Here is a 19861-nt window from a genome sequence, read left to right as displayed (position 1 = left end):
AAGAAGCGTTCTGTTCCCGCAGCGAAAGACGGCACGCGCGATTAGGGCCGGGCAGGAATCTGGTGCCTACAAAAGGAAGTCTGAGTCATCGGAATATTAGGGATTTACCTTCAGAGTCTTCTCCTTTTCGCGCTAATTTTGAACTCTCTGGTTGCAGCCAAGTACAGGGCGAAGGTAACAGTAAAGAGCACGAGACGCAAGGCACCATCACGCGCTTGGGGGAAACGCTTCATTCGCGTGGCGGCATAAGTGACGAAATCAGCCTAGATCATTTTCTTGACGGGGACAAACGTACCGTAGCAGTGGGAGACACGCTGCCATAGATGTAGAACATTTGCGGGATCGCAATACGATATGGAGAAAGCTGCGGAGGCTTTGGCGGCGTACGAACAATGCGTGACACCGCGTCTTCTAGCCACGGCGCAGGCGCGTATAACCGGCTATTTCGTGCTGAATAAAGCAAGAATGCAAGAATAAAATGCTGTAGGTGCCCTTGGTCGCTGTATTTGTAGTTGTTGTCATTTATCACGAAAAACTTTTCCGCATCGTAGCAGGAGCTATTGACGTTTATGTATAGCAACAAAGCTCACAAAGGTTGCGATCCGTGACCTTCAGTTCGATACAACGAAAGAAATTGCAGTCCTCGTGAGTTTCGTTATATCGAGGTTCGACTGTAGTAAGTTACGGTACATATGTAAGGGCCCTTAGGAGTGGCTTGCATGCATATTGTCTACGATGAGGCTGCTGATCTGTTTATTGAGTAATGGGCAAAGGAACTCCCTGAGAAATATTTTACGAAAGCTGTCAGAGTAGTCTGGCTCTGTGCTGCGTGGGTTATCACATAAGCGTACAGATTTTTCAAATAAGGCATGGTGACATTGAAAGCAGAATACTCTTTGTTCTTGTTTGCCAGAGCACACCACACAATTTATTGCATAATACCGAGAGCAGTGCCTTCACTTCTGTAAACTACTGTCTGTTGTCACTGAATCCTTGCCATTTTCTGCTGCCTGCATCAGTCTTGTCCCAAGGAACATGTTGAATTTTGAATATTTGTTTGGCGAACTTTGGCACTCTAGATGCTTGAGCACACTTTGGCATGGTTGGCAGATGGCTTGTGTGGGATCAATTCCTTGACCTAATGTCATTTCCTAATTCCTTGATGTCATTTGGCTGTGAAATTCAGATTCAAAATATATCTCAAAGGTGTGACACATCACAGTGACAGAAATGATGACTCAGCCATTGGAAGACTCAATGAAAGATTTAATACTACCTGCATTGAAGAGAGACCAGAAGCCAGGGGACATGAGGAAACCTACACGCACTGGCGTAACACAACAATGAAAGAAAATTAAATATGGTGTTTCAATGCTTGTTCGGGCATGATCATAATGGAACAAGAACGGCACGCCATCCGAGTTCTACTTATAGCTTAGTGATGACCTTGTAGCAATCAGGTAGTGGCCCTTTGTGACTGTTACATGCGTTATCATCATGGTGAATGTACCAAGATTCCAAAAATTTTCTTACCTATCTATTCTTGTGTTATTAAATTTTGTTTCATTGTTGGGTAGTTTCATTTGAAATCAGACAAGCCGTGACACTTTGCATTTCCGATAACGGCAAAAAGGATTGATGTTGTAGCTATTGCCGAGCAAAGAAGAAAGCAGGCATTTCGGAGTTTCTATGTTGCGCAGTTCGTCAGTGAGGAGCGACGGAAGATTGAGCTTTCGAAATTGAACATTCGTTTGGCGCGAGTTTGAACGCCGCTAACGTAGGTGTACTATGACCTACCACGGTCAAACTTTTTTTACTCGTTCTCTGGGTTATCCGCAACTGACGTTGATACTGTCATTGTCATGCAAAATTTAGTTTATGCGTGAAAATTTGGCTTTTTGTGCGAAAATCACTTACATTCAGCGCTACATCAAAAATCCTCCGCGATAGTGAGAAAGGCGAGCCACCACTTTTTATTCCTCGTTATAAGACCTTTCTAATGGTATGAAGCTCATTATTCTATCGTTCGCAGAACGGAAAGCGCCGGGGGGACAAATAAACCATGCCCCTGAAAAATGCAGCATTTCACACCTTTGTAGTCCAAAAATCCCACCTGAAGCACGCCCTCATATTTTTATATTTTGCAAGTGTATCCTCGGACTGTCCGCAGAAAAAAAATTGGGATTCGACTTTCAGGCGGAGAGCCGCTGGGAATTTTTTTCTCGCCCTCGGTACAGCAAGCCACCAATGGCCCTAAGACTGGGTTTGCCTTACCGCGGTTCCCTTCACGGACCGCATGTGAACAATATTTCAGTATGCATAATACAGATTTTGGTTAAGAAAACATTCAGAGCTACCCATCGCTGCTATCTGTCCACCAGCCGCATATTAGCCTAGTCAGTAAGCTGGAACAGCGTACGAGGGCATTTTCACATGTCTATAGGCTAGTTCCATCTCAAATCGAACAATCCGGTACACTTGATGTCTCGAATGAACGGGAAAAAATATATGTTGAAGCCATCGGTGAGTTAGGAGAAATAAACACTTTCCGAATTCTCTGCGCTGCGCGGTTCGGGAAATAGGAGAGGAGGAAAAAACTGCCTCTCACAAGACGATGTCGTCGCGGGTGGGTTTGAGCGTTCCCTACAAGGCTATTTCTTGTCGCATTCTAGTAATTTCTTGATCTGGCTTTAGACCACTTAGGGCAGGATCCTGCGTTGGCAGTGCTGTGTTGGTTTTTGTTTGTCTGCAAAAAAAATATCAAAGTTGACTCAAAGTGCCTAAAAGCACCATATTCACTGCAACTTTGCGGACAATGTACAAAACGGATAAGGTAAAGCTTTATGCCGTTTAATTTGTCATTCATGGGGCTATCGAATGATGTATAATTTGTTGTTCTACTCTGTCAGGAACGTAAGCGACACCTCTTTTAGTAGCACCATACCACCGAAAAATGACGAATTTCAGAAGCCTTTATCTAAATAAACCCACCAAAAACTTGCATCGAAAATTTTATATGTTGTAGGTAGTTCCTTAGACTATGCACAGAAGAAAAGTCAAAATTCGGACTTGATCGGTAGGCGCACTGTGAATTTTTTGCCAGCCCTGTACGCGGAGCGCATTCAAGCGGTGGCACCATGTCCTGCGTGTTGCAAAATTGAATTTTCCAAAGGGCCTTTCAACTTCTGTCTTCACATAAAAAGTAATTGCTATCATTTGAAACTGTTCTGAGCGATTGCGTTCATTATAGTGTTGTAATCGCTGAACGTAGATTGTGGAGCAACCAGATGTGCTCACATTTTTTTGCGGGATGACACACATGCATTGCAAGTGCCGGGAGCCCGTCAAGAACAGAATGCTTTAGAATACTTTTGCGGATTTATAAGAGGTATATTTGTCCACGGTGATCATATCGAAGCATATTTACAGTACAGGGAATAAAAACAACTTAACAGCGAAGAAGACAAGGGAACATAAGTTATGCAGAGCGTTTCGGGTGGACGGGAGTGCTCGTGTCATGAACTGCTTTAAGCTGTTGTAGGAGCCACTAGGTAGGAGTTAGCTACAGGAGTAGTGGAGCTAGGTTCTTGTCAGATTTTCTTGATAGGCTCTTCTCACGTTACATGCTAACTGCATGCAATCTTGGCAGTTACCCCTGGATGTTCCTGGCAAGGCAACACTGAAGGCAGCCTCTATTTACGGCCTGTCCTTCTGCCCATTTCTTCACATATTTCGGAGTGTTTCCGCTGTGCATGTGCCTCCGCCGACTTCCTTCTTGGGTTAAGCGGTGTGAAGTTAATGGCTTCAGATGATATACATATACATATACTCATTGATTTCTTCGACCAAGTCAGGCTGGTGCGCAAACGGCTCACCGTATGAGCTTCTTCAAGTGTGGGCGACATTGCTGCATGCTGTGATTCAGCCACCGTTGCTGTGAAGTACTTGAAGCAGCTTCTGCATAGCTGGCCCATTTCTGTTACGCCTTCGGCTTGATCTGCTGGAACCAGAGTCTTTATGGCAGCTACGCCGATCTCCGAAGTAAAGCGAAAGTCATTTGTCCAAAGCACTTTTTTCTCGTGTACGAAGAGGCCATTGAGGTAGGTGTGATGCCAGGACGACACACTACAGTAATGCAGATGTCTTCGCACACTCTGTATAGGGCACTCCGTGCACTTCTGTAGTCGAGAAGTGAGTGAAGAAGAGAGTGCGTCTTCTGTGTGTAGGCGAAACTTTGTGCAAGGTGTCTTCCGGGTGTTAATCCGATCAGGGCCTTGCCATGGTCGCAGCATGTTGATCCGAAGAGCATATTGGACATCGGCACTAGTCGGGCTGTTTCGGCAAGGTTCACAAAAGGCACCCTGAATTAGCCTTGAGTGTGTGCGTAAGACACTACACAACAACACTTTCCTCAATGCAGTTTCCCCCGTCCGAGGTCATGGGGCCGTAGGTAAGGAAATGCTTTAAAGAATACTGGAAGTCACTGCATCCATCGTGCCATAATGTCTACAGTAAATATGCTTGTTTAGAATAACCCTGAACAGATATACCTCTTACAAAGATGTAAAATCATTCTGCTCTTCACGGGCTCCCAGCACTTGCAATGCATGTGTGACATCCTGCAAAAAATGCGAGCACATCTCGTTGCTCCACAATCTACGTTCAGCGATTACACCACTGTTATGAACGCAAACGCTCAGAACGGTTTCAAATGATAGCAATTACTTTTTATGTGAAGACAGCAGTTGAAAGTCCCTTTGGAAAATTCGATTTTGCAACACTGAGGACACGGTGCAACCACTTGAATGCGCTTCGTGTATAGGGCTGGCAAAAAATTCACATTGCGCGTACCGATCAAGTCCGAATTTTGATTTTTCTTCTGTGCATATTGCAAGGAACTACCTACAACATATAAAATTTTCTAGGAAAGTTTTCGGTGGGGTTTTTTAGATAAAGGCTTCCGAAATTCGTCATTTTTTGGTGGTATGGTGCTACGAAAGAGGTGTCGCTTACGTTTCTTACTGAGTAGAGCAACAAATTATACATAATTCGATATCCCCATGAATGACAAACTAAACGGCATAAAGCTCAATCTTATCCATTTTGTACATCGTCCGCAAAGTTGCAGTGAATATGGTGCTTTTCGGCGCTTTGAGTCAACTTTGATATTTTTTGCAGACAAAAAAAAATCGACACAGCACTGCCAGTGCAGGATCCTATTGTGCCCTAAGTGGTCCAAAGGCAGATAAAGAAATTACTAGAATGCGACAAGAAATAGCCTTGTAGGGAACGCTCAAACCCGCACGCGGCGACATCGTCTTCTGAGATGCAGTATTTTCCTCCTCTCCTATTTCCCGAAATGCGCATCGCAGAGAATTCGGAAAGCATTCATTTCTCCTAACTCACCGATGGCTTCAACATATATTTTTTTCCTGTTCATTCGAGACATTAAGTGTACCGAATTGTTCGATTTGAGATGGAACTAATCTATAACATTTTATTATGCCACTTGAAACAGCTGAATATTGTGCGTTCTGGTTGGTACCTATACCTTAACGCCCTGCAATGTCCCCCATTAGTCCTGAATGCACTGTCACAGCCCTAGCTCAGCATTCACACGTTTCCTTTGTCGTGTCCTGTTGGCATTTCTCCCACATGAAGTTTGAGCAAAGGCCTTGCATGGAAGGTACAGATTTCCACGTCTCCTGTTTAAACTGCCAGAAACTTTGTAGCTCCTTTCGTGGCAGGTGAACAACGGTCACTTTTTGCAGCTTTCCTGACGCGGCACGGACAAGGTCACTGGAGTTTTGAATGGCATGAACTGCTGGGGAGCGAAGGTTGTGAACTGTAGCTGTGTGCTTCACAACACCTCTAATGCCGTCAGAGACGTTTTTGCCGTGGCCAGGAGCTGAAAAACCCATTTCTTCGGTGCACTATTTGTCCTCATTCCGTAGAACTGAAACCGATTTTTAAAATGTGCGCTTGCTCCGTCAGAGATGTAGACAGCGATGCCATAAATAGGACCGTTTTGCATCAATGTCGTCGTCAATTTTCTGAATGGCAAGGAGCGCTGCGGTGGTTTCATGTCCCGTGTCATCGCTGACCACGGCGTAGCTGCGCATGCTACCTTTTGCTGTCGTGACGACGCATGTAAATATAGAAATCTGCGTTTTCCTCCAGTGATAACTCTGGATCTCATTAGGTAGAATGACCGTCCAGTTCTCTGCAAAATCGAAGTGGTTCAATGGTCCCTGCCAATACATTCTGCTTTTTCTGTCTAATGGCCTGGCGTTGCGCACTTCTTGTGTAATTGTGGCTGATGTAGCTGACTACCCAGTGCCTGATGACATCGAGGAAGCTCTGAAGAGGCAATATTTTTTTCACAAGACCACCGTGCTCCCAAAGGGCCATGTCCAATGCCTCAACATCCTCCGAAATCTGTAGGCTTTCTGGGGTTAAAGCCTCTCTGCCAGGACATGCACAACACTCGCCAAGAAAACAAGCTTCCTGGCAGTCTGAACTCAGGCAACAGTTTATTAGTTCTCTCGTGGTCATGCTAGAAGCAGACACGTCGTTAATCGCGATAGCACAGAGTTCAAAGTTTGCACATAATAGACACAAACGCATTCTTCCCTACATGGGCTGATACTGACCCATTTCGGCCTCAGGCTGTAGAATTTGGTCAGGTTCAGTTTGTTGTTGGGGTGAGCAGTTCGAAACAGTTCATAAGTTTTACGGATGGAACGGGTCATGTACTGCTTCAGGTTACTCACTTTTACCCCTCCTTCCTTGATTTGAATCACATCTCTGGGCCGAGGGCTTTGCACTGAGCAGTCAAGATCGTCGCTGGTGAAGAAGTGAAGAGCAGCGTTTACATGTTCTTCGCTCAGCAGATGACCCTGATAGGGATCAGGGGCAGCCCACATGTGCTTTTCTTTGGAAATCTTTCTCGACTTCCGCACCATATAATGGGTAGCCTCCGGAAGTGCTTCCAAGATCTTGCTTTCCGGCTACGACGCAGGAATCAAGGTGAGCAGTCAACAACGTTCATGTAACGGTGCACTCACGTTGTACGCGGTTCTCATATTAGCAATCCATTTGCCGCACGACTGATACCCTTCACTCATGGATGTCCCGGGAACTGGGACACTGAAGGCGGTTTCAATTTTGCGGCTGGCCTTTTTGACGAGAGCTTCCTGTATTTCACACACTTTCGCTTCGCATATGCTTGGACCGACCGTCTTTTCGACCTCACTGGAGTCACGTCAAATTCCTGCCGACTTTAAAGGAGCAGTCTAGAGGTACACGACTTTGTTTCTGTTTTTGGTCGGTATGGAATGTTAAGCGCCCAAAAACAGTTTTCCCACAATTAGTGCTACCGTAGCGAAATTGGGACGCCTCCAATAGCCCACCGAATCCACAGAACGCGAAACACCCTCCTTCGCCTTCACGGTAGACACGTGATGGGCGCCGCCACGCGCGTCACTATGTGACACGAGTGGTAGGGACGCTCCTCATTGGACCTGGGATCACATGATCAAGGTGAGCAACACCGCGCAGGCTGGAGCGCCTGCTACCGCTTCGGAGACGCCAGGCATTCTCTGGCTGCGTTATGTCCGAAATGGAGGGTTTGAAGGCTGTCAACGACACGACCTCGATTTTTTGGGACCGCTGACACCACGGGAAGAACGAGTGGTGCAGCCTGAAATTAGCTGTGTGTTGCACGGCGATACCCCAGTGCTTCCAGACAGTGTGCACCCTCTCTGACCGTTTTCGCCGCACAGTCGGTTCAGTGGCTCACAGGTGGCGCCACAATACCGCCATCATCGCTTACTTTCTGCTACTGTGAGTTCTGAGACTGCACAGAAGCCACGGATATATTACTCATGTGATTGCAACCTTATTTTGTCAGGCTGCATATGCTTTGTTTTTTTTAAAAAACGTGATATAAATCATATAAAGAATAGAAGTCATCAAGAAACAGCTCGCAGTGTTCGTAGCAGACGGTTTTCTCTACCAACGAGAGAGTGGGTGGGCGATTTTGCAAATTAATTACGCTGCGGTGAAACAAATTTGACCAAAAATATTTTGTGGGAATGCTTTTCACATACTGCTTTACAAGATGACAGCAGTGTTTGGCCATGTTAGATACCACTTAAATTAGTTATTATTATTAATTATTATTAAATTATTATAAATTATAAATTGATTTAGTTGAAAAAATAAGAATGTCTCAGCCTTTCGGAATGTTCAGTGATTGTAAGAAAACAGACCGCATCAATGTAGATAGAGTGGTTACGGAGATATAAGTTTAACAAACACAGCAGGTAGAGCAAAAAGCTTTTTTGAGAAAATGAAGTGCAAGGTTTCATGCTATATTTACTGCAAATTAGAAGGCTCCAGCCATATAGTCTTTTGTGTCCTTTTGTGCACAGGTTCTCTTTTGCTTGCGCCACTAAACTTTCAACTACACGCACACATGCGCTGGCTTTGCATTGATGCACTTTGGCTGCTTTTGCCTTTGATCAAAAGTCTGACAAGTCAGTAGACCCTTCACCAATGCATTTGTTAGCTTGTTAGCTCTTGTTAGCTTCTCAAAGCAGATACTTGTAGGGGTTCTGCTGTTCCTCAGGGTTGAGGTCATGGATGTACCAAATGCCCCCCCCCCCTCCCCCAACAGAGCTCCATCACCACTTGTGAAATTGTACTCTGTTTAGGCAGAGGTCGTCATGATTATTCAGATGTCATATGAACCTCTCAACACCCACACAGTCGCAGCACATGTTTCCGGATACTACAGGACCCTTATCTTGACGGCGCTCATTATTTCATTCCCCGCATCAACACCAGCAATGTGGTAGAGTATCGCCCCTGGCGATGAAACTCACCATTCATCATCTCACAATAGAGTTGTTGTTAGTGTTGAAATCTCTTCGCCCCCCCCCCCCCCCCCCAACCACCTAGATGCTACTTGGGCAAACCCCTTGGAGAAAACCCTGGGAATGTCTATGTTTGAGATCCTAACCAAGTAGCCTATGTTGCAAGACGCGGAAGTCAACGACGCTTGTACTGCAGCGGTGCACCTCCGGCAATACAAATACAGTGGACTCCCTTTAAGACGAACACGAAGGGACCATGAAAGTTTGTTCGTCTTATCAGGAGTTCAGCCTAAGAGAAGTGCACAAAATTATGGTAGTTTTGTCTCAGTATCAAGTGTATCATAACCACACACTAAAAGGAGTTCATATCACAACATCTACTTGATTCACAAGGATGAAAAAAGCTTTATTGTGTGCTTTTTAACGAACTGAACCAATCAGTCAGTTTTTCTTGCCTCTGCTGAGAGAGGCGCTGTGTTGTCACAAAATTCGACATTTGACCAATGTTCCTCACAAACACGTCAGTACGCTCGCGCTCCTCAAAGAACTGCAACAGCACATTTAATGCAGCGTCTGCAGCATCACAGGTCACCAGTGTAGGTTCTACATTCCAGCCTTGTTCCTCAATGGCTCCAGCTTCAGTCTCTGATGGCTTCTCAGTACATGTCTCTTCAATCAGGGCTTCCATTGTGTCATCTCGACAAGTGGCAACATCATCATCAACATTAACGTATGCCACCATGTCCATGAAGATGCCAGCGCTCTTGAGATCAGACAACAGGTTGGGATCGTCATCTTCTGGCAGCTCCTCAACACTGTTCTCTGCAGGGGTTTCTGAAGCTGTGTGTCACAAACCCCGCATGGCGGAAGCAGTTTGCATTGGTAGTTTCGGAAACTTTCTCCCATGCGCACGAGAGAAGATGAATTGCACTCAGCAGGTTCACTTGGTACTCCTTGCCGGTTTCCATACACAGCAACATTCGCTGAAGCAGAGACCGCCTGTAATGCCTCTTGAGGCTACGTATTACCCCTTTGTCCATTGGTTGCAGCTTCGCAGTTGTGTTTGGGGGTAGAAATTCCAGCCGAATGGAGAAAAGCCCGCTGACGTTCCCATGACCTGGGCAGTTATCGACTAGGATCATAACTTTTCTGTTCTCCCTCACGAACCGTCGGTCCATCTCACGAAGCCATTGTTCAAAAAGTGCCTGGGTCATCCACGACTTCGAGTTAGATGCGTAAGCTACCGGTAGAGTCTTCTTGTTCTTAAAACAGCGTGGGGACTTCGCCTTCCCGATCACTAAGAGCTTCAGCTTGTCCGTCCCGGTCATGTTGGCACCGACAAGCACAGTGACACGCAGCTTGCTGTGCTTACTTCCCGTACACGTGTCCCCAGCAAATGTGAGCGTCTTTTCCAGGAGAAGCTGGTAATAGAGCGCGATCTCGTCGACGTTGTACACATTTGCTGGCTCGTATTCCTCGAGCAGCTTCTTCATCCTCGTCGATCGCCAGTCCTCGCACACTGACTCGTCAACTGCCGCAGCTTCCCCGACGATGGCGCGAAAAATCAGACCATGACGTCTTCGAAATCTGTTGAGCCATCCATCGCTGCACGAAAAGTCAATGTTCAAACATGAGGCTATTTCCTCTGCCTTAGCGCGCACCACAACACCGTTCACTGGCAAGTTGGCACTTCGTGCTCGCTGGATCCATGCGACAAGGACGTCCTCCACATCCTTATGGGCAGCTGTCCGCATCCTCTTAAGTTTGGGTCCAAATTCACCACTGTTGAACGTCTCCAGTATACGAGAGGTGTCCTTCAGGATTCCCGACAACGTGCTTTTGGCGATTCCAAACTTCTTTGCGATGGCAGTCTTCGATAGCTTGCCAGCATTTATCTCCGACAGTATCTCCACCTTCTTCTCGAGCTGAAAGGACTGGCACGTTCGCTTCGACATCGTCGCAACTTCCTGGGAGTATCACAAGCCAAGGTTTCGAGAACAGCGACTTTGAACCCAGCTTTCGCTTTACTTTCCGTTCTCGTGGCCCGTAAACTCAACTGACACGAACGCGGCCTGCTTGGGAAGCCGAGCGCCTATTGGCTTACGTTAGCGAGATTGCCTAACTAAACAGCCAATGACATGCCACATCTTTTTGTTCTCCCTCACTTTTTTTTTTTTTTCTCTCTCGCCGACTCCGTGTACGGGAAAAAGCGTTTGCCCGGCTCGCGGCTCTTTTCGGCTCGTCGGGCTCGCGTTGTTCATGTTAACCGAAGCGACCGGTCGACGTAGTTCGTGCTAAGCAAATTTTTTTTGCATGTGGTATATGAGAAATCATCCAATTACCCGCAAATTGTTCAGCTTATCCGGAAATTCGGCTTAAGCGAGTTTGGCTTAACGGGAGTCCACTGTATTAACAAACCACATTCTGCCCAGGATTACGACGTCAACTTTCCAGATGACGCAACCAACCCTTGGGTAGAGCCTTCGATGCAGTCCACCACTACCATGCGCTAGCCTGACCATCGCACAAGCTTAACAGCTCCAGTAGCCTGACGATGCTCATGAAGCCGTACAAAGGCACTGCAAACAGACAGACAAGAAACAAGGAGACACTGTTACTTGCAACATTACACACAACATTACACACACAGAGAGAGAGAGAGAGAGAGAATCACATACTGTACAAGCCCACTGAAGAGCTAATCTCAACTTCAACAAAATTAATTTTTCCCTGTGTGAATGTCTCAAAAAAAGTTGGCCAAGGGCGTCAGCATAGCCATGGGGATTGCCTTTCTTGTATTTAATGTTGAAACTGTGTTCCTGTGAAGCCAGACCCCACCAGTAACCGATTGTTTCTGGGAGGCACTTGTTTCAGCCATGACAGACGGCAATGGTCAGTTTCGATTAAGAACTGAGAACCGTTCAAGTGACACTTCGCAGCAGTCAATAAGACAATCAAGTGCAGGACTCTCAGGTGCAGCACAGTAAACCCTCAAGCCATCGACTGGTCTGGGACTGGCACGGATTCTTATGGCCATACCCTTGAAATCTTCTGGTGGGTCATGTACATAGTAGTAGGGGTCAGACAGGCTCTTCACAGGGATCTCCGGGGAAGGATGGAGTTGGATGGACTAAAAATAATACGGAGAGGTTGAACTTGCTTTCCTAGTCCTTGGTCGTCAAAGCCATGCTCAAACCTGTAGCTCCTGCCCTTTTGGTTCGTATGTGGACCGGGGTTTCAGGTTTCGGCATCAATGTAACAAAAGAGAAGCGGGAGACATCCGTAAGGGGTGGATGAAGCAAGGTTTAATGTCTGCCACAAGCGAACATAAGCTGATGCCGATGGCAATGGCTAGTGCCCGCGATCTTCCTCTTGCTTTTCTTTACACAAGTAATAACGTGTAGCCGATACGGCACAAAGCAGGGGCAGCGGTGCTATCCCCTACGTAGTCGGCACTTTCTTGTGATGAGCTAGCGAGTAGAAGAGGAGGAGCTGCGACGGTCTCTTAAGTGCTTTGTGATTGGCACAGTCTGTATATAGGAGGCTATGACACTACTGGCTGTTCCCTTTCCGGCTGTTCCCTTTCCGGCTGATCCCAGCATTGCGTAAAAGAAAAAAACAAAAAGGTGAGCAAAGTCCTCAGCATCATTGACATGACAGTATCTGCCATACGGAAACCCACATTGTGGGTGTTTTTTCTTTATAAGTGATATCCTAGAATTTTTCTGTTTCTATATAACAAAAATAAACCACTGGGTCTGTAGGAATTCTGTCGGGACCACAGTTTTCTTCTACTATACTCAGAGTTTTGCTACAAGCAGAGTTACTGTAGCGAGGTTCAACTGTATGGCTATAGTGCTGTCTTAGTGTTGTAGAAATACAGGGTGTCCCACCGAAAAAGGGCCAAGGGTTAAAAAAAAAACGGAGTGATCTACACAAATGGGACCAACTGTACGTGCTTGGCAGTTGTGTGGCCTATCCAAAAATATTTTTTATTCGCCACTCGTCAACTAATTAGCGGTAATTAATTTTCTAACTTTTTAATTATCGGTTTGAGCTCTGAGATGTCAATGAGGAAGTTGTAGTACTTGTCGAAAAAGACACAGCGGAAGTGGTTCGAGGACGTTAGGGCTTGTGGTTTCGTTTTTTTCCGAGTTCAAAAATTGGCTTCAGAAGCCGCACGCACCGCATAGCGCTCCCCATAATTCGGCGCCCGCGCGCGACGACTGCAGTGCACTCTGATAGATGTGCCGTGAAGCAGGTGAAATATCTTCCTCTTGTGTGACGTGGCCCAAGGATGGTCTCGAAGCGCTAACCTCAAGGTCAATGTAAACTTTCATTTGAGATAAGCGCTTGCTCCGTGACGAGTCATGGAGGCAACTTGCCCCCCCCATCTGATCACGATAAGCGGCGAACGAAAGCAGACACATGAAAATAAGTTTATTTTTTTACAAAGAAGCGCTGTCTGTCAACCAAGAAAGAAGAGGCAAACAATAAAAACGTTGCGACAGAAAAACTCTCTTGTGCGGAGTTTCCCAAACAGAGATAAACTCTCTGGCTCCACTACTGTTCGTTGTTCGGGTTACTCGCTGAAAACCTTGATTTATTTTCTTTCTCTTCCCTGTGACTACAAGGTGTGCTCGAACAAGTCACCCGCCGCCGCGATGCAATACTGACATCTTTTCACGATGTTCGCTGTTGCACGTCTGATCACAAACTCAGGAACATCGCTGCAGACCTGGGTTATTTTCTCTTTTAGCTCGTCTGGTGTTGTGGTCTCCCTGTCGTACACACGGTCTTTTATGTATCCCCACAGAAAGAAATCAAGTGGGGTCAGGTCAGGGGACCTTGCGGGCCATAGTACTGGTCCGTGCCTCCCAATCCACTGTTCCTTGAAAATCCTGTTGAGCCAGGCGCTGGACCGACCGCTGCTATGTGCTGGAGCGCCGTCGTGCTGGTACCAGACACGAGGAAGACGAGCCAGTGGAACATCACAAGTGAACTGGTCCACAGGGCCTTCCAATATGCTGTTCAAATATCGATCCGCTGTCAGCGTCTGGTCATAAAAAACTGGACCAACGATGCGACCATCAAAAATGCCGCACCAGATGCTAAACGCCCACTGATACTGGTGCCTTGATCCGGCAGCCCAGTGTGGATTTTTCTCGCTCCAGTAATGGGCGTTGTGTAGGTTCACCTGCCCATTCCTGGAAAAATTAGCTTCGTCTGTCCAGAGTACGTTGCTGAGAAAGTCCTTCTCTTCATCACATTTTATCAGAAGCCAGTTTGCAAAGTCAAGTCTGCTTTGCAGGTCTCGAGGTTCTAGCCTCTGATGCAGCTGAACATGGTATGGGTGCAAGCCAGCCTTGCTTAGAATCCTTGACACAGACGATTTTGACGCTATTCCCTGAGCACTCACGTCACGAATGCCGCTTCCACTGAGTGCCGCTTCCTCTTGAAGGCGCCCGTCTCACGCAGATTGCTGTACAGTCTTATTATTGTACTTGGTGACAGCTTTTTTCCAGGATGCCATTGTCGAAATATTCTGGCAGCTTTTCTTCTGTTGCCATTGGCCGCGCCCAAGACGAGGATCATATCCGCCTTTTCCTCGTTGGTAAAGGCCATCCTTAGACCAATAGTCAAGTCAAGGTCAACACCGATGGTGATATCCGTCGGCGGCTGAGTCGAAGTTAAAAATGTAAATTTGCAAGGAATATCGAGAAGTCAGGCTGACTTGGTATGAAAGCTAGTGTACACAACAAACGAGGAAAGTCTGCACACTTCCCGGCGAGCAGCACTGCCTCTCGCTCTCTTTTTTTTTTTTTTTTTGAACAAAACAAATGAAATCGCAACCAATCTGATACTGTTATCGCGCAAGGAATTCCACCGCTCTTTCCATGCTCGATGAACAATTCGTGTACACGACCGGAATAACCTTGGATAACCCCGGCATCATTCGTCCAGAGTACGCCGGAGGGCGCTGGAACCTTTGCGCGCGGGTGCAGGATTGTGCGCAGCGATCTGCGCTCCGCCGAGCATCTAAAACCAACTTTTAAACCCGAGAAAAAACGAAACCACAAGGCCTAGCGACCTCGAACCACTTCAGTTGTGTCTTTTTCGACAAGTACTACAACTTCCTCATTGACATCTCAGAGCTCAAACCGATAATTAAAAAGTTAGAAAATTAATTACCGCTAATTAATTGACAAGTGGCGAATAAAAAATATTTTTGGATAGGCCACACAACTGCAAAGCACGTACAGTTGGTCCCATTTGTGTAGACCACTCCGTTTTTTTTAACCCTTGGCCCTTTTTCGGTGGGACACCCTGTATAACACAAATGTTGCCTCCATATAATATTTGTGTTGAAGGGATATGGCTGGTAATGCTGTCTCAATGTTGCAAAAATCTTATGCAAATTTTGACTGAATATTTTATTTATGTTGCAGAATTATAGCTATAATGTTGTCCCAGTATTGCAGGAACATTACGCAAATGTTGCCTCCATATTGTATTTATGTTTGAGAAATATTGCTCCAATGCTGTCACAGTGTTGTGGAAACATTACAGAAATGCGCATCCGTATTGTAATTATGCTGAAGAAATTTGGCTGTAATGCTTTCTCTATGTTGCAAACATTTTTTTCCAGCATCATTTCCTACAAGGAATTTTCAAGAGGAATTACCTACATTTTTTTAATGTTTGAGGTACCGTAAAAACCGGACTATAGGTCGACCCTGCGTATAAGTCGACCCCCACCCGACTAGGAAAGGAATAAAACCAAGCAAATGGCTGTGATTTAAAAAAAAAAATCAAGGCTAGTTTAATCACAATAGCATGATAACTGGCACTCCCCTTCTCAAATTAGTCCGAAAAATGAAACCTAAGGGTCGTCTTGGTTTCACCGTCACTCAACGTCCGATTCATCGGGATTCTCACTCTGGTTCTTCCGAGTCTCATGACGCCTGCTCATCACCACTTGCCCAAAGCACATCGTCCTCAGTTCCGTCCAATGCGTTGCTTATGCTGCATTTCTTAAAGCTCTTTGCGACCATCTCTTCGGGAAGTGCCCTCCACGCCACCGCGACCCACTCGCACACAGTTGAGAGGGACAGCCGCTGTAGTCGACCACTCGGCAACTTCGAGTTATCCTGTAGTAGCCACTCGTTAAACAGTTCGCGGACACGATCCTTGAACGGTTTATTCAGCACGACATTGAGCGGCTGCAGCACTGATGTCGTGCCTCCCGGAATCACGACGATGTCGATTTTTGACTCCATCAGAGTCCACACAACACAAGCATGTTGCGTCGCTGCAGCAGGGCACCTGGCCGCCTATTCCAGACAACCGGAATCCACTCAAGCATTAGGCTTTCGTCCATATATCCCTTACTGTGAACACGCACAATCACATCGCGAGAAACTTTTCTTTGGGTAGAGTCTTCCGTTTGAAAATGACAAACGGAGGCAGCTTTCGACCGTCTGCCATACATGCGAGCATCACGGTGAATTGTGAGTGTTCGTGCCTAGTCGATAGCACTTTGACCTCTTTGGCCCCTTTTTCCGTCACGGTAGAGCGACATTGCATGTCGAACCACACTGGCGTCTCGTCTGCGTTGCCGATTTGGGCCAGCATGTACCCATGTGTCCTCCGGAGCTGAATCACGTGCCGCTGGAAGTTAACGAGTTTGTCTTCGTACTCCTTGGGGAAGTTTCCGGCAAACAGATGTCTGACGTCAGAGAGTCAGGCCCTTCCGCTTCATGAAACACATTTTTCAGACACACCGAACCGACGCTGTGCGCTGAAAGCACTTTAAGCTGGAAAGACTCTTGTACTGTTGGACACTTGTGACATTGTCATTCATAAGTTAGCATGAAGAAAAAGCAACTGCTCAACATTTTGAGGGAGAATACGTTCTCTTCTGGCACTAACTATATCTCCTGCGGTTGAGAACACTCTCTCACTTGGCACAGACGTTACTGGGATGGCCAAATACTTCAAAGCAGCCCGTTCCAGCATGGGGTACTTAAAACGCCCTACAGTCTGCCACCACCGGCAAGGGTCCCCGCTCCTTTTGAGAAGGGCACCCTTCGTGTAATCGCCGACTTCCCTTTCAGGCAATGCCATTGCTTGCCCTTGGTCAGAACTTTCCTTAAGTCTTTCAAATGCATTCCACAAGCTCAGTGATGAAGTTGGAGCTGTTGATGAGGAAGCCTCCTTCTGGGGACTGAACTCTTCTTGAAATGGCTGCAGTTCTTTCATCACCTGGTCAGCAAGCCATAGTTGCATCTGGCTGTCACTACTGTACAGTGTGCACCGAAAACGAGGATCTAAAAACATTGCCATGTGTGCAACTTCGTCAAGTTCGTACCCTACAAATCGTGCCCTCATGCATTTAAAGAGACATTTGGCCAGTGTAGATTCATGCTGTAGCTGTGAGACGCATTCCATCAGGCCAAACACAATTGGCGTCAAGATGGATAAGGTCGGGTATCTGTCTGCACTAACTTCCACTGTAGCGTCATAAAATGGTTGCAACACGTCAACAATGTCTGACACCAACCTCCACTGCGTGCTGGTAAAGCAGTCGATTGATGAATTAGAAGTTGCAAGCTCTACGGAGACTGCTTCCCTCAGCTGTAGAAGACGAGAAAACATCACAAATTGACTGTTCCAGCGTGTCGGCACGTTCTGGAGTACTTTCAAAGTCGGCTTGTTCATCTTGAGGAGTAAATCATCTAGTCGCTTCTGTGCTGCTGAGCTATGTTTGTAATGCCCTACAATTGCTGGCGCTTTTTTGCAAAGCTCAGTCAGACCAGGTACCTGTGGGAGTGCGTCATTAATTGCGAGCTGCAGGGTGTGCGCGAGACACGCACGCTCTTTCCACGGTAGCTGCCTGACGGCTGCCCGCATGTTGCGGCCGTTATCTGTTACAATGAAGGCTGTCACACTAGATGGGATGTGCCATTCTGAACACAGTTCTTGCAGCATGGATGAGAAATTCAATGCAGTGTAGGACTCGAATATGTGCCTCGTTGCCAGCGTGTACCTTCTTAGTTCGTAGTCTACAGTCATGAGGTGGCATGTCAGGCTGGTGTAAAGTTCTGTCATTTGCATGTGATGTCCACATGTCACATGTGAATGCCACAGCAGGGGTTCCACTCTCGAATGCCTTGGACAGTTCCAGTTCCACTTGACGTCGCGTGTCGTGATACAGGCGTGGGATTACCTGCCGTGAGAGCGTCGTTCTAGCCGGCAACACATAGTTTGGGACAGCTGGGTTATTCCATCTCAACTCAGGCAAGGTGGTCCGGGCACCATCAGTAATATTTATTGAAAAAAATATATGTAGCCTGGCTGAGATTGAGAAGGGAACAGCAAGTGTTTTTTTCTCTGGTTTCCATAGTTCCTGAGAGAAAAAATTCGGAAGAATATGGCAGGTCCTGGGCACTTTCAAGCATAGCGATTTTAGCGTTCATCATCTGTGCTTTGAATTGCCGCAAAAAATCTAATATTGGAGCTTTATGTGATTCCCCTCTTGAGACACTTTAAGATTGCTGGTGCTGGTGCAGTGTGTTAATTTTGAAACTCTACTGTGCTGAGGTGCAAAAAGAGAATTGTCATTTCGGCTTTGAATTTTTTTCCACGCACTGTCAGCTATGTTGGCTTGTGCGTGCTTGGGTTCTGTTCCGGCGGGGATTTTGTTATTTTGCAGCTAAAAATACGCAAAGTTAAGTTGGTGGCGACGACGAAAATCGCCCATATTCTTGCGGCTATTGCAGCACTTGTGTACATGCCAGTGAAACGAGAAAGGCATCTCCATGTAGTGGAGACTGAGCTCTATAATTTGATATTTAATTTAGGAGTCTTGGTCAGGTTGGTGTCACGCATGGAGGCGTCTACAGCACGAGACACATGAAAAAATGCGTTTTTTGAGCGTTCATTTTGCCACGAATCATCTTCGAGAAACTTCCAGAGCAGGCACGAAACGGTACATCTCATCCCGGCGCATGCTGAAGAAGCAAAAAGCTTCCAGACACATCGCCTGCTCTCTGGCAAACGCATGTGCTGTTTCTAGACTTTTCGGCGCGACGCTTAAATACTTGTGCGCTCCAGGCTGCAGCATTGGTTCTTCGTACTCAGTTGTGTTCAGAGAGCTATCACTCTTGTGTTAGCTAGTTAGGCAGCCGAATAAAGTGTTCGCCGATTATTCGCCGTCTCGCTCGTCTACTTTCATTCGTGACATTTCTGGTGGAGGTGCGGGGCAATCCCTGCTCAACGGCCTGGAAGAAAAGCAACGATTGAGTCGAAGACAGCGTGGTCTACGTGCGGAATTCGGCCCATTGGGACCACCAACCCGAAATAAGATGAATGCGACAGCCACCATCGGCAGCGCGGCACGGCAACAACTGGGCGCATTCGCGACCCGCCCAACCTGCACCACTCAGCTACACGCCACGCGCACAAGGAACTCCATCGCAAGACAGACGTACGGCGAACGTCAGACTTTAGGCTGCTTTGCTACCACTGTGGAGAAGCCACCCACGTCTACCGCCGTTGCCCGTACCGACGAATGGGTCTACCCGAATCTTCACCTGACGCCTCCCGCCCTCAGCGCGGTAGTCGCCGCGCCGCAATTAAAGACTCTCTACGGCAGCAGAATGCTTCTGCTGGCTTACGACGCGACCAGTCCCCGAGCTCGACGAGGTCGACGAACAGCAACACAGACCGCCACGACGCTCGAAACCTTACCAGTGACTTACAAATACTCCTCGACGACCACGTGACAACTTCGTTAATCGATAACATAAGACCGTTTACAGCAGAGTTATCTAGGCGCCGCCATCTTAGCGCACGTGACCTTGCCCGCCACTGCTTGCCTTCTCTTTCGGCTGCCTGTTGGCACGTAGTACGGCGGTGCAACCCAGAGACGCTTTCTCCGATTTTAAATTTTTTGCAATTAATTCCGGATGGAAGGATGA

At 46.9% G+C, this 19861-nt stretch overlaps 2 protein-coding genes across 2 annotated transcripts; both read right to left on the bottom strand.

Annotated features, from left to right (window-relative positions):
• Positions 1 to 6633: 6633 nt before the first annotated feature.
• LOC135389648 (tigger transposable element-derived protein 4-like) lies at positions 6634 to 10834 on the bottom strand. Its single transcript, XM_064619682.1, has 5 exons — positions 9811 to 10834; positions 9394 to 9719; positions 7068 to 7196; positions 6774 to 7010; positions 6634 to 6669 (listed from the first exon to the last, which is right to left on the bottom strand). Exons 1-5 carry the CDS (start codon positions 10832 to 10834, stop codon positions 6634 to 6636), a joined length of 1752 nt encoding a protein of 583 aa, XP_064475752.1.
• Positions 10835 to 16739: 5905 nt separating this feature from the next.
• LOC135389647 (E3 SUMO-protein ligase ZBED1-like) lies at positions 16740 to 17990 on the bottom strand. Its single transcript, XM_064619681.1, has one exon. The coding sequence runs from the start codon at positions 17988 to 17990 to the stop codon at positions 16740 to 16742; it is 1251 nt and encodes a 416-aa protein (XP_064475751.1).
• Positions 17991 to 19861: the final 1871 nt, after the last annotated feature.

This window comes from Ornithodoros turicata, chromosome 3 (assembly GCF_037126465.1).
Source record: "Ornithodoros turicata isolate Travis chromosome 3, ASM3712646v1, whole genome shotgun sequence".
Lineage (NCBI taxonomy): Eukaryota > Metazoa > Arthropoda > Arachnida > Ixodida > Argasidae > Ornithodoros > Ornithodoros turicata.
This window is presented reverse-complemented; position numbering and strand designations above follow the sequence as displayed.